The 22,469-nt window shown below is 45.8% G+C and overlaps 1 protein-coding gene across 13 annotated transcripts in view; it reads right to left on the bottom strand.

Annotated features, from left to right (window-relative positions):
* TMEM164 (transmembrane protein 164) overlaps window positions 1-19,764 on the bottom strand; it is a 175,274-nt gene extending 155,510 nt beyond the window's left edge. For 3 of the 13 annotated variants that reach the window (XR_010119760.1, XM_055268659.2, XM_063635263.1), the window contains exons 1-2: window positions 19,259-19,355; window positions 18,272-18,937 (exon numbers count right to left, since the gene is read on the bottom strand). Coding sequence is in view for 8 of the 13 variants with exons in the window: in XM_055268659.2 (XP_055124634.1) it covers window positions 18,272-18,661 (390 nt within the window). In the remaining 5 variants the exon portion in view is untranslated. Of the gene's footprint in view, window positions 1-1,961; window positions 2,271-18,271; window positions 18,938-19,258; window positions 19,356-19,645 lie in introns of those variants that run through there. The other 10 variants (XM_055268672.2, XM_055268673.2, XM_063635259.1 and 7 more) reach the window with 10 other exon arrangements.
* Between the last annotated feature and the right edge of the window lie 2,705 nt (window positions 19,765-22,469).

The raw sequence follows: 22,469 nt of genomic DNA, 5'->3' as shown, positions 1-22,469 counted from the left end.
ACCTCTCTCCCACCAGACTTTTCAAATATGTCAGATTTTACCACCGCTGGGTTTTTTAATAAAAAGAAGCATTGCACAAAGAAACAAAGCTCCTTGTCACATCATGTGACAATGATCAAATACCTATATGCCAGGCACTCTGCTCAAAAGGGGCAGATATGGGTCCTAGTGCTGGCACCCATCCTACAAGCTGTATGATTCAGGGTAAGTCTGAAAACCTATCCCTGAAAAAGGCCCAATAAAGGTAGTTACTATTATTGAGAATCTTACATCTTAGATCTCTCTTGACAAGTAAACAACTAACTAGCAGGCAATGGGACCAATACTTTACAAGCAGTCCACTCCCAAGGCTTTGGGAATACAGAGGAGGAAACAACTATATTGAGATATCACTCAATACACACACACACACACACACACACACACACACACATTTCTAGTGGTCAGTTTAGGCTCAGAACACATTTAATCCAGTCTTCTCAACTATTGATTCCTAACCCTGGCTACAGATTAGAATCACTTGAGGAGTTTTTTCTTAAATGCCTATGTCCAGGCCCCAAGTGTAATCAATTACTAAGAACAGGGTGTGGGAGCAGGCATTGGTTTGTGTTTTATTATCTGCTGCCCTAGGTGACTGAGAGATGCAGCCAGGGTTGAGGACTCTGACCTCCACTGTTCTCCATCTCCACTTCTAGTCCCAAACTTAGCAGCAGGTCCAGATGACTTAAAGTCCTTCAAGGGCTCACAAAAATTCCATTTCAGTCACTCACCAGACTATTCTCTGAGCCAGTATAGTAAGTCTGCTACTGCCAAAACATTTTTTGTAACCAAAACATAAACAAAAAGGAGCTTTCTTAACCTACCGTTAGAGAAGTCGATTAGCTAGTCCAGCCTAGTCCCCAACCATTACATGTATCAGAGGCTTAAATGGCCTGAGATCTCATGCTTTTCTGGAAGCTTCCCTACTACTAAAATTGGTATTTCATTTGTCCCTTCTCAACTACCCTGCTCCCCGCTTCACACTGATGTTTCCTCATAGCAATGAGTGTCCCCTTCCTTCTCTCTCTGCAGCTCAGCACTGAATCTGTCTGACACACACACACACACACAGACACAAACACACACACAGAGATTTGCTTTTTTAATTCCTTCTTAATCAGCCCCTGCCTGCCTCTTGGCCACTTAGCTACTCTTCTACTTATCCCCTCCCTTTCCGCTGAACTTCCTGGCAATGGGGTAACTGCCTCATTCCAGCCGTAATCTCTCCATGCCCCCTGCCTCACCCCTACCAGCCACACAGACAGCAAGGCACCTGTGGCACAGCCTCCAAAACACATGATGTTTTCGCAGTTGCCAAATGTTCTCTCGTGAGTTGGCTTCCTTTGTCCATTGAATCTTTTTTAGTAAAACTATTCTCACAGGCTGCCAATCATCCTTTCTTTATTTAAGTATTTCTCTTAATCACTAAAGAAATCCATACTTATACCAAATTCAAATAATACAGAAATGTGGTCATTAAAAAATGAGAATTCTCCTCTCTCCCTAATCACTCAGGAGTAAGTGCTATTTAGAATTCTTCTAGATTTTTAAAATGTGCTCATAAACATGCACATATAAAGGGGCTGCTTGGGCTTTTTTTTTTTTTTTTTTTTTTTTAGAAAAAGGGGTTTCTCTCATACATACGGTTCTGCAACATTTTTGTATTTTAGCAATATATTGTGAACAATTTTGAAAGTGAATTCAGACATCAGCCTTCTTTGAAAAAGCTATACTATTCATTGGCCAGATTTACCATTCTGCTATTAATGGGTTGTTTCCCAATGTTCTGTATCCACCAACACTGATGCCATAAATATTCTGGCATGCAACTCTTCACACATTAACATTTGTAGAGTAAATATTTTAAAGTGGGTGGGGTGGCTGGCCACAGGGACCATCCTGTAAACACCAAGTCTAATTACCTTCTCTCAGGTCCTCCTTGGCCTCACCCTCTACATTTCATGACAAGAGGACCAGCTCCTGCCTTCTGAAACTCCTTCCTCTCCTGGATCTCATTCCACTTCCTGGATGGCTGCTCCGTCAGAGTCTTCTTTCTGCTCCCAAAGGAGACATTCCCCAGAATACTTTTCTTCTTTCTCTTCTCTAGCTTGCATGATGCTCTCCTCTTCTCCTCCTTTATCTTCTCGAAGCCAATACCTCCTAAATCAACATTTCTAGCCTTCACCACATCTCAATAGCCTGCTGGACAACATCCTCAACATCTCAAACATCTGAAAATCAACAAATCCCAAAATGAACTAATGACCTTTTCCTCTAAGCCACAGTTTCCTCATCTGGAAAACAAAGGGATTAGACTAGACTTACTTTTTAAAAAATTAGGAGTCTAGAATGTACCAGAAGCTGTGGGGGATACAAAAATTAATAAAAACATAGACCTTACATTCGGGAACATACAATCTAAGGAGTAGGGAAGATACACAAACAATTACATAATACAAGGCAGAATAACATGCTAAAATAGACAAGAGAGGCTAAATCCGGCTTAGAGGCTTGAAGACAGCTTCACAAGAGGGAGTGTTTGGGCTGAGCCTTGAATGATAACTAGCATTTCAACAGGAAGAGAAAAGAAAGAATATTTCTGTCTAACAGTGCAGCATAAACAAAGTATAAACTCAGAGAAGAATGGAAGTGCATGGTGCTGGTGGCTGGATCAGAGAACACATGGAAGAATATACTAAATAACAAGGCTGAAAAAAAAGGTTGGGACCAAAATCACAGAAGATACCGAATCCTATCATAAGGAGATTAGGATTTCTCTACAGGCTTTATCTATGTGCCATCCCTAGTCTATATATTAATACCAACTCCGACTGATTGATAAGTGGCTACCTAGAATGCTATGCTAAAAAGATTTTAAATCTACTTGGACTCTCCCTGGGAAAGCGTGCCTGTGATTGATTAGCACAGTCGGCCAGGAAGAATATAAAGTGTATGCATCTGTGTGTTTACCATCCCTGATGAAGGCATTAAGGAGTTATCGAAGGTTTTGGAGGAAGGGAATGGCATGATCCAACATGTATTTTACTTGTATCATTCTGGCAGTAGTGTAAAGGGTCGAGTAGTAGATAAAGGATAGAGTAGTGTAAAGGATAGAGGAGAGAAGATCAATCACAAGGCTGCTCTAACAAGCCAGGTGATGATGATGACAGTGATAAATAACAACATGAACCAGGGCAGGGGAATCAAAGAAGAAAAGGAAGAGAAATGGAAGAGATCATGAAAGGCAGAATCAAGATGACTGAGACTATGATGATGAAAAGGAGGAAGAGGAGGGAATTGAGATGTATCAAGGTTTCTAGGGATTTAACCTGGGTCACTGGATGGATTGTGGTGCTGTTAAATAAGAGTACTGAAAGGAACAGTATCATAGCAGTCCTTCCTTTTCATTCCAAATCCCCCAACAACTTTACTTAGGATGCATGGCTTTCAAGCCCTCTTGAGTACACTGGGAAGAAAAAAGCAGGATCTATATTGCTTAATGGCCCCAGCATTTATATAACCCTACATATAAACCTACCTTTCTCCCTTTTGCCAGGCTACCAAAGAAATAACCATCAATATCTGATCCCAGAAACAGGGGGCTAAGGAATGTTTAAATGTTCCTGCTCTCAAGACATGATGATTGTTCTCATTTTGATAGCACTTTCTTATATTCGCAGCACATTCATATATTCACAGCACATTCACATACCTTATTTCACTTGATTCTCATATTTACCCTATAAGGTAAGAAGGGCAAAGATCACCTCTGTCTTACAGATTATAACAGCCATACTCATATTTATTAAACACTTGCCATGCACCACTATTCTAAACACTTCACATGTAGTCACGCATTTAATTCTTACAAGAACCCCATAAAGTAGATACTACTATTAATCCCCATTTTGCAGATAAGAAAACAGGCCCAGAGGTTTTAGGTATACTGGTCTAGCAATAAACAAGAAAAATAATGAACTTGGAAGACCTCAAACAAAACAAATCAAAAACCATGCCTAGATATGTCAATTAACTTTCCCTGAGTTGCACAGCTAGAAAGCAGCAGAACTGGGATTTGAACCTGACTAGTCCGGCTCCAGAGCCTGCACTTTTAACTACCACACTCTATTACTTATTATATAAGAAGACTGAGGCACAGAGAGGCTACCTGAATGGCCAAAATTACTCAGCTTTGTCAACCAGTTAGTGATGAACCTACAACCAGGACCCAGGTCTGGCTAACCCTTAATCCAGTGCTGTTTCTACTACTCAACATCATTTACCAAGATGAACTAACCTCTACTACTAGGCTGACAGATTATTCTGACGTTTGTCTTCTTTGGCCTTTGTCACCTCTGCTAGACTAAGGTTCTAATTCTGATCCCTTGCCCTGGAGCCCCATACAACTGTTTACTAGGATCAGATGCGGGCCTCTATTTGGAGGCAGGAAATGATGTCCTCAGTTATATCCACAGCTGAGTGGGTCCCATTTCCAAACAACCAATATCTGCAAGCAACCCATACTGGCTCTACATGCAGGCTCATTGAGCACACACATCCCTGTGAACTGCCTGTCCAGGGCAAACAGCAAGTAATGGTGACACCAGGGCCAGACTCCTCTGTGGAAGACAGGAAGCAAGGGCAGGAAAGTAAATTGAAAAAAACAGTTGCTATACCAGCCAGGTAAAGAGGTGGCCTGCAGGCCGGGCGCAGTGGCTCACGCCTGTAATCCCAGCACTTTGGGAGGTGGAAGCAGGCAGATCACCTGAGGTCGGGAGTTCGAGACCAGCCTGACCAACATTGAGAAACCCCATCTCTACTAAAAATACAAAATTAGCCGGGCATGGTGGTGCATGCCTGTAATCCCAGCTACTCAGGAGGCTGAGGCAGGAGAACCGCTTGAACCCAGGAGGCAGAGGTTGCGGTGAGCCAAGATCACGCCATTGCACTCCAGCCTGGGCAACAAGAGTGAAACTCTGTCTCAAAAAAAAAAAAAAAAAAAAGAGAAAGAAAGAAAGAGGTGGCCTGCAGCCAGGAGATCCTCACTTTCAAGAAGGCAATAAACAATGATGCTCAAAAAACACAAGATTTCCATTTATCTAATAGTGAGCAAGAAGAAAAGTCTAGTTCCTATCATGCCGGAAGGTTAAGGATAGAAGGAGGCCATGTGTGGTATTATAGAGAGATACTGAAATGGGAGTCAGGAGACCCAGCTCTGCTTCTATTTAGCTGTGTGACTTTGGGCAAATCACTTCACCTCTCTGGGTCTCAGTTTGCTCATCTGGAAAACAAAGGATGAAGGAGAAACAAATTAGTTGATCTCAGAGGTTTCTTTCAGCTCTGATTTGGTATCACTCTGCCATTTTAACAACCTGAGAAAGTACAGCTAGAACATCCAGTGCCTATAGTCTACCAAAGGGGAAATCAGCTAGAAGCAAAGAAAAGAATTAGATAAAACAGGCCAGGTGTGGTGGCTCACTCCTATAATCCCAGCACTTTGGGAGGCTGATGCAGAAGAATCGCTTGAGCCCAGGAATTCAAGATCAGCCTAAGCAACATGGCAAGACCCCATCTCTACAAAAAATAAAAACATTAGCTGGGTGTGGTGATGCGTGCCTGTGGTTCCAGCTACTTGGGAGGCTGAGGCAAGAGGATCACTTGAGCCCAAGGGGTCAAGGCTGCAGTGAGCCATATTCATACCACTACACTCCAGCCTGAGTGACAGAGCAAGACCCTGTCTCAAAAAAAAAAAAAAAAAAAAAATTACATGAAACAAAAAACCTTTCTGGAAGGCTGCAAATGAGGTAATATACAGGCAGTAGACTAAGCACCATGCCTAAAGCATAATTAACGTGTATTCAAAAATGTTACAAGTGTTATTACTACCACTCCTCACTTTTCTGAGAGTGTACAAAGATAACCAGAAATTTTAGTGAGTTTTCTCCTAAATTCGACTCTTTTTTGCCCATCTGGCCCTGTTACACATTTCCAGCGTTTAAAAGGCCTAAGGGAGGTCCTAAATGAGCAGGGGCACCAGCTGTCTTTAATGTCCACGGACAGTTATAACTGAAAAGCGAGAACCCAACCTCAAGGAAAGAAGGGAAAGAGAAAATACAAGTGGCAAGAGCCAGGATTAATCCTCCATTCACTGCAAACTGACTGTGGAAAAGGGGGATGAAAAAACAACAGGTGCAGACCACAATGTACTTTGCAAATTGTTTTTCAGGACAGAGCCAAAGCAGGGAGTAAGACATTTGGGAAGATGATCCTAGCCTGGTTTCCATGTGCGTCCATCTGAGCAAACACAGCACTGGCTGTGAGATATGGCCAAACACTACCCAGCCGGTCAGGAGACCCTGTGACACGGCAGGCTTCACATTCTTCTCCACAAAGCTAATGCAGCCTTGGCCTAAAGGCCACCCCTGACTCCGATGACCAAGACAATACCCCCCTGAAATTCCCCACAGGGCTGGGGGTCAATCAGTTCACCTGGCTGACTGGCCAGAAACCCCACATGCAAGCAAGGAAACATGACCTTGGCTTGGTGCTAGCTTGCAGGGCTATTCTGAGGAAAGGTGAACTTGAAAGCAGAGTAAAGTCAGCTGCCGTGCAGCAGAAGGGAGATCCAAATGTAGAGGCGGCCCCTTTCCTCAGGGTGCCAACATTCCCTGTGGGGCTGGGGGTCCAGGAAATAGGGAGAAATACCCACATGAAGCAGCAGCCAGTAGCGGTGGCAGCCCAAGGGACCAAGTGTGAAAGCGCTGCTGATAATGAGGCGCTTGTGCACATGACTCTGAGCAACATTCCTGCAGGGTGCAGAGAATAAAGTGACAGGCGCACACACACACACACACACACACACACACACACACACAAAGTTCCTGGAACTTAAAAAAGGAAACTCTTAACAAATGCAAACCAACAATGAACAAGTGCTGATATGAAGAGGACTCTTTGTTACAATCTTCCCTACATCTTAGAATGTGTGAACTTTCATAGCTAATTTCCAAGCGCTGCTGTTTATTTGGGTTGCTGTTTGTTTAGAAATGCCCTCTAAACCAGCTCCTCTTCCAGGAACCAGGTTATAGAAAACATGACCTTAGCTTTCTCAATTCTCCCACCTCCAAGAAGAAGAAACAGCCTTCTTACCCACAATGCTTGGGAATATGCCCAGAGGCCTTCCAATGGCCTTGGCAGGATACAGCACACCCCCCACATCCCAAGGCCTGAAATCACATGACCCCAGAAGGCTGCTCTTAAAGGGGTCCTTCTCTAGTGATTGGTGGCTTAGGCCCCAGACCTGTCTTGAAAACGAGGCCCCAGAGCAAAGTCTTGAAAAGGAAGAGAGCTGGTCTTAAGGAGACAGGATTACCATATCCCGGAGATGTAAGAATAATTGTTTTTTCTGTCCATTTACTGATGCGAAAAGCCAAGGCACAGTGAAGTCTTCTCCTGAAAGCAGCACAGTTTCCACTATACCGTGCTTCTCCTTCAGCTAAGATACTTGTTCACTTGAAACCTGCCTTTCACCCAGGAGCTCTGGGAGTGGCCCTTCCTCCTCCAACAGTTACCCAACTCTGGTAATAGTTGGCACTGGAGAAAGTTGCACTCCCCTTAATCAAAAGAAATAAATAAAAAAGTAAAAAAAAAAAAAAGAAAACAACAACAACGAAAAAAAAAAACCCATTCACCAGTCTATGCCCACCCCATTCCCCCAAGCTCACTCCTTTCATACTTCTGTCACAAACTCACTGGTTTCCTAGACTACCAATCTCAAGAGAGTTTGCACCATGGAGCCAGCCCATTGATAAAGAGCAGTAATAATTAAGCCAATAGGTCCCCGGAAAGCTAAGCTTCCTAACAATGAGAACCACCTTCTAAATTCTTTAAATCTTAGAGATGTAAGAAGAGTTGCCATTTTAAACAGAATCACCCAGTCACCCAGAAAGGACTGGATAATTTAAAGTACCTTCACATTACCCACAAACATGTCCTTAAGCCTCAAACAGCCAAACAACCCTGTCCCGCAGAAATTATTACATGGGTGCTAACTTCATGGAACCAATACCTTTGCCCACTGCATGAAATTATGATGTCAGGGAAGATTTTCTTGAAAAAGCTTTCCTGTATCAAATCCCTACCATCTTATTGCAACAACAGGCACCCAGGCTCGAAGCAGCAGCCATAGTGAGAATGATGATGTCATCATCACCCTCACCATCTTAGTTGCCGACATCATCGTCATCATCGTCATCGTCATCATTTAAATGTATCGAATGTTTCTTATGTGTCAGATACTATCTTAAATGCTTTATTAATATTTTCTCATTTTTCTCACTTAATCCTCACAACAACTCTGGTAATGTTCAAGTTTGATCATATCATTTTATGAATGTGGGAACACAGGCTCAGAGAGGTTAAGTAATTTGCCCACGGTTACAGAGCTAGTGGTAGAATATGAATCTAGGCTTTTACCACCCTAGAGCCTGTACTCTTACCCAATACACCACTGTCATCTTGAAATGTTAAGTAATACTATTACTATTAAAAACTGCTAACATTTATTTAGTGCACACAATAAGCCAGAAATTCTGCTAAATACTTGATTTAAATTATTTTATTTAACCCTCACAACAACCCTATTATTATTCCCATTTTACAGATGCAGCTAAGTAACATGCCTAAGGTCACATGGTGATGGAGCTCAAACCCAAACCCAGGAAATATGGTCCAAAGGCTCTATCCACCAAGCTGAACTTGCATTAGGAAAATGAAGCATTTCTACTGCCCCACTTAAGGCAGGATCCCCGCTGTATCCCAATCCAAGCCTACAACGTCCCAGCAAGAATTTGGCAAGTAAATGCCAATGAGGAAACTTATCTGGCCCTGATGTGTACACACCAGCGACTCAGATCTGATTAATGTAGGAAAAGAAGATCAAAACTCTTTATAGAAGTCTCTCTTTACCCCATTTTCCTTCAACCTGATTTCTGAAGAGAACACCTGACTACCAGCCTTTTTGTGCTCTGCCCAGAACATCTAATAAGTGTTTACCCAGGACTCCCAGAGCCATAGTTAAGGGCCTTAATGTGCAATCTGGCTCTGCACCTTATTTAATCAGCACCTGAATGAAATGTCTCTTTGCTAGCAACAGCCAGAGCACAGTCAGTCAGAGTCTTTCTGCAAACACTGCTGGTCAATTGGCAAAGACAATTCAATTCACAGGCAAAATACACCCTGACTTTATACCACTACTGGCATGTGATGGACATGGGGAGACTGAAGGCACTGGGCTAGAATTAGGATGGTACCATGCTTCCTTTCCCCTCCAGATGATCTCACTCCTCCCTCTCCTACCCACGTAAACACATGGCCACAGGGCAGAGCTTGCACTGTTTTCGCCAAACAGGCCAATCCTGTCTGACCTCCTGGCTCCTGCAATCCATTCCCTTCCCTCAACACCACCCAGCTCAGAATAAAACTCATATTATCCTTCCCCCCTCTGCCATTTCCTCCAGTAGCTACTAGACAGGAACCAAAACCAATCAAGAGATCCCCCAAACCCTTCCCTTCAGGATCTCATGCTGGTAACAGGTCCAAGTGCCTTGATGCCCATGAACTGACAGATGTGCAAGCGCTGCCCTGTGTAGCCATGAAAGAGCTAAGTAAACACAGAGGACTGACTGGTGCCCAGAAGAGGGGTCCTCCCCAGGCCTTCAGATTAACTGCTGCATCCAAGCACTGTGGGGGGAGATTTACATTAATATGAAACCCTGGGGGTCAGCATGTAGGGTGGCAAGGCATGGATAACTCCAGTTCTCCTGATCAGGGGCTTTAGGGGGACAGAAGAGGCCAAAACCTGAGCAAGGGACATGAGAAAGGATATCTGCTTAAAAACACTAGACACAGTCTACCAATTAGATATAATGTTAGGGTAACAAGGCCCTTTTTTAAAACTCATCCTCTCCCTGATGCCCAGTGGAGTCTGTCCACTCACATTTCAGTATGAACCTCTGAAATAAAACTGCTTTCTTCCTAATCCCCCATGGCTATCATTTCCTCTGATGAGATGGGCATTTTGAATTATAGAAAGGATTGTTTTGGAGCTTGCAGTACTCTGGAAGAAGGCAAGCTTGTGTGGGGTGGATCAGGTGGACAGACTTGGAAACAGGGAAGAAGAGATATGAAAAAGAAAGGTAGAAAGATGGCACCACATTTCATCAGTGCTGCTGTGGACTTTAGAGCAGCAACCATCCACAAGCCACTAAAAAGCATCTACTGGTTGCAGGTGGGATGCCTGTTATCTCCTCATTTCTCACATTTAATGTCTGTTCACTTACCCCAATGTTCTGTGGCTCTGTTGTTGACAGTGTGGGCCCTCCTTGGGACAGCACAGAGAACACAATTTTCTATCTCATCCCCTATCGAGGATTCAAGGGCATCTGCAGTTCGCTTATCAACAGCCTAGAAATGACAGAGCATTCCTAGAGTTTCACTTAGTTGGCCAAGGGAGAAGTAAGACATCTACCCCTGATAATAATAAGCAAATAATTCCAGGTTACAGTTGAAACACTTTTCTGTGAAGGAGGAAGCAACTCTGCGAACTTATGGTAGGATCTCTCAAAGTGAGGTCAAAGGCTCACAGGCATTAGAATCATCTGGGAATTTGTTATAAATGCAGATTCCCATCCTCATCCTAGACCTGCTCAGAATTGCTGTGAAGAGAGCTAGACATCTACATCATAACAAGCTTCCAAGGGATTCTTTCACAAATAAAGTTTGATAATCACTGCTCTCCACATCCATCCTCTTCCTGTCTACTTGAACCCTGGGTAAGTGAATAGATATTAAATAGGAGAAATGGGGAGCTAGCACATAGCCTTTGCACTTATTGTTTCTTATGCCTAGAATTGCTTTCTTTCCTCCATCACCCAGTGAATTCCTACGCATTCAAGTATATTTACTGAGTACCTACTAGAGCCAGTCCCTGTTCTAGGCACTAAGAGAACAAAAACCAAGGGTCTTTGCTTTCATGGAGCTAACATGAGCCAGCTCAAATGCCACCTCTTCTAGGAAGCTTTCCTTAATCGCATTAGGAAAAAAAAAAAAGACCCCTGTCCTCTATGCTTTGTTCAAATCTGTTACTATACACATGTAATGTTGTAATTTAGTTGATCTATTTCCTTGTCCATCTCATCAAAACTGTGAGCAAAATGAAGGCAAAGGCTACTTCTTTTTTTTTTTTTTTTGGTTTTGTTTTTGAAAGTACATCAGCAATGACTGCTTCTTATTTCTCTTTGAATCTCCAATGCCTGGCACCAATGTTTGGCACACAGTAGGCATTCGATAAATATCTGTTGAGTGAACGCAAGAAAGAATAAACTCCCACGAACATTTAAAACAAGAGTCCTGCAAACAGAGAGTTAGCATGCAACAAACCATGTGTCAACATTCCCTCTTGTTAGTCCCTGCAGATCTTAGAGACTGGAAAGTGGAGGGATATAGAAGGACTGGAGGGATATATTCCATATATCACTGGAAGGTAATAAAGGTGGCCTGGTTGAAATACTCCATTGACATAACAGTCACCAAACAAGCCACTGGAACTCTATAGCTACCTTAAAACCCTCTTCACAGTAACTTGGGGCCCTCATCCTCTAATCTGAATCACACTATTTAACAGGTATTGAGGTGGTGCCAGAACACTTAATGCCTTGCCCACAGATCACCCAGACTCATGCTCAATTAGGATGGGCACTGAAACCAACTTCCCACCTAATTACTTCAGCTACTAGATAATGTCTCTAAAAGTGGGGTCCAAGGCTGACCAGCATTAGAATCAACCAAGAGCTAGTATAAATGCAGATTCCCATCCTCACCCTAGACCTGCTCAGAATCACTGTGTAGAGAACAAGGTATCCACATTATAACAAGCTTCCAAGAGACTCTTTTACAAATAAAGTTTGACAATCACCGCTCTCCACATCCAGAGTCTCTTCGCATTCACTTAGCCAGTTACTGGCAGGAGAGGAGCACCTGAGACAAGACATTCTCAATTTAACAAAATATATGAAAGACCGGGAAAAGCAGAGAAACCTGGCTCTTCATTTCAATGAGGCATAACAATGAGGTATCCACTGAAAAAGAGAAGAGGGGAGAAAGAGGAAAAGTGAGTCTCTGGCTTAATAAAATTTTTTATTTATATGATATTAAGAAGCAAGAAAGTTGGCATGTCCAAGAGATTAAGATCAAGATCCAACAGTGTAATTTCCTGATTGGGAGAAAAGCAAACAGACACTTTGGGCCAAGAGTAGAGATTCTAATAACCAGCTCTTTGTGATGGAAATCCTACAAAAAGATGTGCGAGCAGGAGCTGAGATTGCCTCACTCCTGTGGCTGTTTCAACAAACAGGCAGAAAGATTTTTTTTTTCTTTTTTTGAGACAGAGTCTCACTCTGTCGCCCGGGCTGGAGTGCAGTGGCGCGATCTCGGCTCACTGCAACCTCTGCCTCCTGGGTTCAAGCGATTCTCCTGCCTCAGCCTCCCAAGTAGCTGGGACTACAGGTGCGTGCCACCACACCTGGCTAATTTTTTGTACTTTTTAGTAGAGAGGATTTCACCGTGTTAGCCAAGATGGTCTCAATCTCCTGACCTCGTGATCTGCCTGCCTCAGCCTCCCAAAGTGCTAGGATTACAGGCGTGTGCCACCGTGCCTGGCTGGAAGATTCTCTTAATAGGAACATAGGGTCACCAGTGGAGAAAGAAAAAAGGAAAGCAAAAAGTCAGTTCCATCAATCAGTCAGTCACCATTATCCAGGTACACATTAAACAATTAATGTGCATATACAGGATTATATTCAGCTCTGCAAGGAGTTACAAAGGAAAAACCCACTATTCCTTTAATTTAAAAAAGTGTTCCCACTAAAGGTGGAGAAACATTAAAGAAACAGGAAAAAAAAATGATCTGGCCAAACACAAGATTACCTACATGCATACAAAGGTATTCATTAAAGAGCCCAACATTCTGACATGTATTCAGACGGCTGGGAAAGGACAAAAAGTGTTACTGGAGTCATGTCAGGCTCCTGTGGAAAGGTTTCGTAGAGGAGAATCTTCAGGGGAGTATTTACAGAGGGGGAGGAAACTAAAAACAAGTCCCACAAAGACTGAGAAGAAGGTGGCACATCTGTGGCAAAGGAATAAAAATTCTGTGAGCTTGTGGATCAGCCACTGAGTAGGGGCCAGCAACATACTGTTATTTAAAAGCAAGCTGAGTTGTATTAACAGGTGCAAGGCATGAAAAGACTGGAAAAAAAATATTTCCTCTCTGCTTGGTGTGGGCTGGACCTCTGATAAGAGTTACAGTGTCCAGTTTTATATGCCATGCATCAGAAAGGTAACCAGACACAAGCAAGGATCCAGAGAAAAGTAACAAAAATGATTAGAGGAATGCCTTCTAGAAGCTATCAAGAGAGGTATAAGGAGTTGAGCTTTGTCGGTTTCTGAAGTTAAAACTATATTGGTTATCTGCCATCTTTGACCAGTTTTGCCCAGCTTCTCTGTTTAAGGGACCACATAATTATTCAGAGAATTCAAATGCTTCATTTCCATGTGGCCCGTTTCACAGAGAAGACTGAGATAGGAAAAGGTTAAATAGTTTGCTGAGGTTCCTGTAGCAAGCCATGAGCAAAACTAGCATCATAATTTTAAATCCTGGGGTTGTCTGTGGGTTAATTCACCGATCCACAGCATCTCTCTTTATATGGACGCCCCCAATGACTGTAACAATGAAAGATGGAAAAATTCTCTGCAAATTTCCTTGGGGGGAGAAATAAACTAAAAACGAATGTCATGCCTCACTAGTGAGGCCCATATAAACATCATCCCCTTGTATCCCCCTGGACTGATGACACAGGACGCAGTCCATCTGATAAGCTGTCAGCAGATGGCTGGATCCCTTATTGTACCCATTACCCACCAACGTCAATTCCAAGCAGGAATGATAATCAGTGCTCCAGACAACAGATGGAGAATGAGGAGGTGTGTCTGGTCTGAAGTCAAGGGGGAAAACAGAAAGCCAAGTTTCTCAAATCCATCAGGTTTTCTCTAAAACAAATTCATCACATGACAACTGGAATGCAACAGTGTGTATTCAGCGAGTTGCAAAGGGTTTCACAAAAAGCTCAGGACTTTCTGAGTGTGTGTCATTCTACACTTTTAGCAAGGAGAGAGGAAGTAAGAAAATCAAACAGTGAACCAAAAGCGGGTAAGCCATATTTGGTTGAAGTTAGATTTCTAATATATTGTAAAGAAGACAAAAAATCAAATAGCTACAGCAACTCTAAAAAAGGATGGGATTCAGTGTTACTCACTAAAAACCAACAGCTTGGGACTAAGGGGTCAACAGCACCAATTATTCTTTGTCAAATGTCCAGCCTGGATACAGCCTGCCTTATGCGCATAGACATGGAGGGTTAAACTGCATATGCTGCACCCCACTAAGTTCTGTGCCTAATCAGGAGATGTTGGCACAGACACATACAGAACCAACAGGAATTGGACAATTAAACAAGACATCCCAAATAGGATCTTTTTCTTAAGTTTCTAAGACAAAGACAATATAACTGGACTCAAGGAGGGTAAAGGGCCACTAAATTAAGACCACCAGTCTTTACAACAACCAGTCAAACTATCTAGCATTTTAACCCTTCTGCTGAGAAACTGTAGATTTTTAAGACTTAAATAGCTATGAGAATCTCTTCCTGCTAAGCCCAGATTCCCACTGTGGCATCTCAGTTCTAAAGCCACCTGTGCCACTAACTTACTGGGTGATTTTTAGTAAACAGGACAGTCACTCCATAAATTCACTCCCTGTCACCCATACCTGCCAAAATCATAAGCAAAAAGGGACTAGCCATGCTTGAAGAAATACTTATTGGTATAATCGACAGACACCACTGATATTTAGCAAGGGGTTTAGCAACCATGTGGTAACCTTGGTGCTTGCTGATCTTGAGAACCCTCAAATATCTCTGGCTGGAGGCTTAGTTGTGAGATAGTGCTAGGTCAACCATACATGCCTGTATCTGTCTACAGTCCCAGGACACGTTTGAGAAATCAGACAAGGCCAAAAAGAAATCTGACAGGACAAATATTAATCAATAACAGAACCTGGACACAAGTACTGCCCTTCCTTATGCTACTAAAGTTGGCAGTCACCCAAAGGCAGCATGGCTATGATGAGAGCCTGTGTAACACGGCCTTGGGAATGAATATTTTGCAGACTGAAAAATGAGAGATGGGGAGACTAACCAATTTCCCTCCAACTTATCTATTTCCTGGCCTAAAGCAATACCTCCCTTGTTACAAACTTACACTGACTCTCTGAGGAAGAAGGCCTTTTTATAAAGCCAAAACTGAGTCATCCTGTTGAGAGACACGTATCAGACATGTCTCTGCTAAGCTATCCCTTTCACTTCAGCTAATATCTCTCTTTCCTTGTTAGGACTTCTAAATTCCACAGAATTTGCCACTACAACATAGCCTAATTCAGCTAGTTCACTTGCCAAACATTTCTTTGTACATAGTATCTCCTCTTTGGAATATACACTGTTGCAGGAAACATTTTAACATCCCTTTTTCCAGGCCTAAGCTAAAAGTAACAATGTATATGAAAGTACCTTATAAACAGTAAGTGCTAGATAAGTGCAAGGTATTATGGTATTCTGGGTATACATACTATCACTGGTCATTGCTGCAACCAAGTCAGAAAATTATTTCCAACCATCTGCTGTTAATTTTTTTTTTTAAGGACTCATCAACTTTTAAAAATCCATACATTCCTGCTTCCCAGGAAAAGCCATATGGAGGGTATAGAAAGTTGGATTAATCAGAGGCTAGCTCTCCTGGTACGCCAGGGGTTACTATTTAAATGATACAAAGCAGTGATTTAGGGGAAAAGGGCAAAGAAGCATAATTCTGATGGGGCTCAAGAACTCCTCGGCATGGCTCTGTTCCATGCCCCCATCCTAAGGCTTCAGAGTCCTAAAGTGCCATCATCCTCTGCATGTGTTCCCAAGCATGGCCCAGTTGAGTTTACTTTACTGGGGAGACACAGGGAGAAAACAATGAATGGGGACTGGCCACCTGACTTCCACAGAGAAGAAACTAGCTTCCTTTTTTTCCACATAGGAGGTCAAAAGCATTTCAGAATAGCTCTCTTTTGCATACCCATCTACGACTTATGGAGACAAGAATCACATAGACTGTCAAGAGCTAAGAGGGCAACTCTGTCTCATTTCACAGGTAGGCAAACTGAGGCCCAGGAAGAGTACTTTCTCCAAAGTCACACAGTGAATTAATGCCAGCACTAGGTCTCCAGAGTCTTTCAAGAGCCTCTAAAAATTTTGCTTCTAAAAACCATGGCGTTGCCAGTCTTGATGTCATCACATCAGCCGCAGCTCCAGTCAGGCTGAATTTAGTCCTTTGTCAACCTTCTAGATATGTGATTGCCAGAGGCCTCAAGACCACTTTGTAGAAGATGCACCCTTTGACCCTCACCACCTGCCATCCTAAAAAAGCACTCCTGTCCCGACAGCCTCACACAGCATCGGCTAAGATGCGTTGTTTCCTATCATTAACAAAAAGCCTATTCATAAAAAAAGGAAGAAAGAAGACTGGCTGAAATTTACACGTAAGGTCTAGCTGGGACAGCCCTGGACTTCCTGTGAATGGCATCACTTCCCAAGAAGCCCTCTCTTAAAAAATGCTGCCCACTCCAGCCCCAATGCTTACAGCCACCCAATCAAAAACAGCCACTTTATTCCAAAGTTATCCATACCTTCTTACCATATCTGCAAGAAAGGAAGGGGCTGGGGTCATTCACCACATCAAGAAGCCTGCAATCAAATGAGTTCCTAGGAACACAGTGCAAGCAAGTATCCAAGCCATGGGTAGACAGTGTGGTGCTCATCTGCCTGAGTCTTCCCACAGGACTGCCCCACCACCCACTGCCACCCTCACTTTGGGGTTGACAGCTTGCAACCTCAAGGTGCATGAGTTTGCTTTCCAATCCAGGCACTAATTCATCTTTTGGCTGCAAGCAAATGACCTGCCATTCCTAAACCCCTCCAGGCCTGTAAAATGGAGATAATAATCTCAATCTCCTGCCCCAAGCTAGGCTGCCACAAGTCTCCAAAGAATAACCTTCCACAAACATAAAGGCAGTAAAGATGCTAATGACAGGTTTCAGAACTGCCCCTGAATAAAACACACTGGGTTTTCCATAGCCTGAAATCTAAAAAAGACTGATTGCTCTCCCAGTCTCCTCTTCCTCCTCCTCCATGATTTTATAGCTTTAGAACATCTCTCCACACAGGCTGAGTACAGACAGTCTCACTCTTGGTCCTCACCCAGATTATTTTTATGTATCTGGCAACTTGCCTTTTCAATCCCATTTGTTTTCCTTAGCACCGCTAATGGGTGGAAGTCGAGGAGGTAAAGAAATCAGCTTCCTAAGCACCCTTGGACTATAACCACAGGAGACAGAATGACAGTGATAGGATGCAGAGGTTTGCAAAAAAAGAAATACCCTCTCACCATAGTGATCACAAGCCCAAAGTTCACATGTCAGCCTGGGGACCTGCTTCAGAACTCACTTAGTAGGAGCTTGGTGCTGCTCCAATGCCTCAAAACGCAAAGGAAGACCTCACTCTAAGAGCATACACTCCCAAATGAAAGTCATTAAGAGAAACCTGTAAAAGTATTTCCCCAAAGTACCACAGTGTAGATGAGAAAGTTTATGCGACCACCTCCAGGAAAGAGTGTCACCAGGCCCCTGGGAAATTAACTACCACAGAAGGCAAGGGAGCTGGGTCATGGTCCACTGATGTGATTCAGAAAGGGCACCTGGCTGGGGCTGGACTTCCTGCTTGTGAAAGGCCAGGGCAGGGCAGGGCTGGGCTGGGCTGGAGGGGAGGGGCAGCCAGGGTGAGTGCCAGTCGTTCCTAGGGTTCAGGCACAAGGTTCCTCACCTCCACTGTGGGGCTGACGCATTGTGCAAAGGTGAAAGAAAGCCAAACCTGAAATCGGCACAAAGGCAGCCACTCGTTGGAAAATCATTTTTAAGGGTCCCACTGCCCGCCGGGATGAGGTGCTGTACACTATGGAGTGTCCTGAGCACATAAATGACTCTTATCACTTAGGCTGCCCAGGAAAAAGTCAACAGACTCACATGCATCATGGTGACCAGGTGACAGGGGTTGAGCAGGTAGATGACGGTCTTGGTGGCGAACTTAAAGCCCACCTCCACCCCGAAGGTCAGGCACAGGGCTACTAAGAGCAGATTCTTGCTCAGGCTCTCCTTGCCTTCCTCTGGCCGCTGGGTCACCTGCTCTGGCTGGCTGCCAGGGCTACCCCTACCGTCCTCCTTCGTCTGCCTCAGGATGTGCCGCAGGGCCACCAGGATCTCCAACAGAGCCAGGGTCAGGACCACCACACTTTCCAGCAGCCGCTGCTGCCAAGAGAGGAAGGCAGCACAGTCGGGGCCCCCATTGCCTGCAAAACTGGGGTCCACGCCCCCATAGAGCCAGTCCAGGAGACTCTGGTAGCTATACCGGGACATGATGCAAAGTGGTTCCCCTTGACCACAGTACAGGAAGCAAGAGTGAGATGGAACACAAGCCCAGAGGGTTGCCCGGGTGGTGGACCATGTAAGGCGGGCACACCCCCACAACCCCCCTCCAGACACCAGGGCACCGAGAGTAGGGGAGGGGAAGCTACACGCAAGGCCCGGGGTAAAGTGCTGGCTCTAACTTGTCCCCACGGCTGTCTGGGGGAGCCCCCCGCGCTTCTCCAGTGGCCACCAACGAGGCAGGGTTGAAAGGAGCCGTTGGCCAATCTAAAAGGAAGGAGAGGAAAAAAAAAAAAAAAGGTCTCAAAGAGGCAATTGCACCGGGAATTAGGAAGCGGGAGGGGTAACTAGCGAGGGAAGAAAAGGGGAACGGGGCAGTGGCGAAGCAAGCAGGGGTCAGGGGAAGCCGGAGGCCGAGAGGGTCAGGGCGGGAGCCAAGGAGACCCGGCAGTGCTGCGGCAGCGAACCGGGAGCCAAAAGGGGTCAGAGCTAGGGGACACGCGGAGGCCAGGAGAGGAGCTAGCGGGGCCGGGCAGGCGGGGAGGGCGACGGGGATGGCAGGGACGCCGGACTCCTCGTCTCACGCACTCGCCACAGAGGGATCTCTTACTCCTGCAACCGCGTGGCCGTCTCTGCCCCCAGCTAGCAACTTCGCCGCCGACGGGCCCCTCCAGCCAATTTAGAGCCGTCCTGGTCCAGCCTCCCGCCCCCGGGTACACCCCCGAAACCCCAGCTCCACCCTCCGGCCCCAGACGCCCGCCCTCCGGGCAGCACCACCCCCAGCCCGCGGCCTGCCCGGGACCTGCCCCCCTCGCGCAGGCAGCGGAGGGAGGAAGCCGGAGGGAGGGCGGGAGGCCGGGCCAGCCGGGGGCTGGACTAAAGACGGCCCCATCCCTCCTCCCCGGCGCCGCAACCTCCCGCGCCTCCCGCCCGGCCCCGGGGACCGGCCGCCGCGCCCCTCGGGGCTTCACTCACCGGCAGCTCGGCCCGCGGCCCCGGATCGGGCTACTGCTCCGCTCCCGCGCTCTCCGCGCCGGGCGCTCGGTTCCCCTGGCGGCCGCCGCCGCGGCGCACGGCTCCTCCTCCCCGTCTTCCTCCCCCTGCAGCAGCCGCGCTCGCTTCCTCCTTCTTCCCCTCCCTCTCTCCTCCCCCTCGCCGCTGCCACCGCCACTGCCTCCCTCCTCCCCTCCAGTTCAGCTCTCGCCCCACCACACGCCCTCGGGCCACGACTACTCCTCCTCGCCTCCTTCCCTTTTCTGCCTCTGGCACTCCCCTCACCCGTCCACCATTCACACCTCCCACCCTCCGCGGCTTCGGCTCTCCCTCCTCCTCCCTCCTCCGGCTCAGGCTCCGCCTCCTTCCGCCTCCTCCCTGGCCTGCCTAGTCTTCTGCACTCGGAGCCTGCACGCGTGCACAGCCACCCTCCTTCACAACCGTGTACAGAATTCGCCCCCTCGGTGAAGCCCTGTTGACTGGCTCCGCCTCCCGCGACCTGGTTCTCCAGGGCACTTCTTTCTATACTGGACACATAGTAGGCACTTAGCTGGCCCGCACTAACTTTTGTGCAGCGAATAAGCCTTTCTAGTAATGAGCAGCTTGGCTTTGGGGTGTGTGCTGGGTATGGCCGGCTCCTCTTCGCGATTCCTCCTTTCTGCCACCACTCATGCAAGACCAGAAAGGCATCTTCTCTCCCCTTTCTAGCCACAGCCCCACTCCACACTTCAGTGCCTAGGACAGGGGCTTCATTTCCCTGCTCCTCCCCCTCCTGCTCTGATCCAGTATTTTCTCTCTACCTCTTGCCACACAGACCACCCCTGCCACACCCTCTCCCTCCCCCACTTCTCCCCGTTCTCCTGACAGGCCTTCAATGGTAGGCCAGTGGGAGGAAGGGAGGCTTCCCGTGACCTCTTTCCCTCCCCCTCTTCCCCCCTTCCCCCTCCCGAGAGCAGTTGCTTCCTAACCTATGCGTGGAAAAGCCAGCCAGGACTATATGACTGTGGAGGAGCAGCTCTAAGCCCAAAACCTGGATAAGGACAACTGATGGAAATAAAATCCCCTCTTCCTACCTGCTGCTTTTTACCGATCGGCTGTTTGCTTTTCTTGAGACAAGGGACAGTAAAAGGACCTTCTCAGGACCTTCCTCATGTTGATTTAATATTTATTGAAGACTCACGATGAGTTAGAAGAATATCCAGAAAAACACAGTTAGGCACCTTGCCTAGGAAACACTTTTGGATGTTGGCTGCAAGCCAGGCTCAAAACATAAAATGCAATCTACTGTATTATCAGGCCATCGCCCTCCCGTTTTTTCCAAGTCTGGTTTTCCGAACAAGTCCAGCCAGGTAGCCTTGTCTGACTTCAAGTTTTGTACAACATCTACCATAGGCCTGATGTTCTCCAAGTGTCAGAAGCGTTAGAACCAGAGCGACTCCATCTTGAATAGGGGCTGGATAAAATGAGGCTGAGACCTACTGAGCTGCATTCCCAAAAAGTTCGGCATTCCAAGTCACGGGATGCAATAGGAGGTCGGCACAAAATTATAGGTCACAAAGACCTTGCTGATAAAACAGGATGCAGTAAATAAGCCAGTCAAACCCCACTAAAACCAAAAAGGTGATGAAAGTTACCTCTGGTCGTCCCCACTGTTCATTATATGCAAATTATAACGCATTAGCATGCTAAAAGTCACTCCCACCAGCGTCCAGAAGTTACCCTATATGGTCTGAAAGGGTGAGGAACCCTCGGTTCCGAGAATTGCCCACCCCTTTCCCGGAAAACTCATGAATAATCCACCCCTTGTTTAGCATATAATCAAGAAATAACCATAAGAATTATCAGTTGAGCAGCCCAAGCTGCTACTCTGCCTATGGAGTAGCCATTCGTTATTCCTTTACTTTCTTAATAGACTTGCTTTGACTTCACTCCGAATTCTTTCTTGCCCCGAATTCTTGCTCGAGGTTCAAGAACACTCTCTTGGCCGGGCGCGGTGGCTCACGCTTGTAATCCCAGCACTTTGGGAGGCCGAGGCGGGCGGATCACGAGGTCAGGAGATCGAGACCACGGTGAAACCCAGTCTCTACTAAAAATACAAAAAATTAGCCGGGCGTGGTGGCGGGCGCCTGTAGTCCCAGCTACTCTGAGAGGCTGAGGCAGGAGAATGGCGTGAACCCGGGAGGCGGAGCTTGCAGTGAGCCGAGATCGCGCCACTGCACTCCAGCCTGGGCGACAGAGCGAGACTCCGTATCAAAAAAAAAAAAAAAAAGAACACTCTCTTGGGGTCTGCATCCAGACCCCTTTCCAGTAATACAAGTGCCAATTAATAAACAACAACAAACAAGGCTTGATTCAGAGGCTCACTAGTTCATTCTCCTTAAGTGTTTTGTTAAATCCTCAGCAACATAACCAAGGAACATTAAGGACAAAGCTGTGGAGCACCTAGCAATGGAATACAGCATCCCAAGACCTCAAGTGGCTATCTTCAAAGAAGCAAGAATGAGGATATAGCACTTAGCCAATGGCTTCAGTAATCCCTCCAATTTCCATGCTGAGCTTCTGTTGAGAATTTGGCCTAGACTGCCCCGAGTTTGCAACAATGACTATGGTTAATAATGACTGTAGCCAGGCCAGTTTTCTAAATTGAGCCATAAATTCCTTTTTCACAGGCATGTTGAAGAAAAAAGCCAAACTCTGTAAAATATTTGAGGAGATTTATTCTGCACCACATGTGAGGACCATGACATGTGACACAGCCTCAGAAGGTCCTGAGATCCTGTGCCCGAGGTGGTCGGGTTGCAGCTTG

The sequence above is a fragment of the Symphalangus syndactylus genome, chromosome X, assembly GCF_028878055.3.
Source record: "Symphalangus syndactylus isolate Jambi chromosome X, NHGRI_mSymSyn1-v2.1_pri, whole genome shotgun sequence".
NCBI lineage: Eukaryota > Metazoa > Chordata > Mammalia > Primates > Hylobatidae > Symphalangus > Symphalangus syndactylus.
Note: the sequence above shows the minus strand (reverse complement) of the source record. Positions and strands in the feature narration are given on the sequence as shown.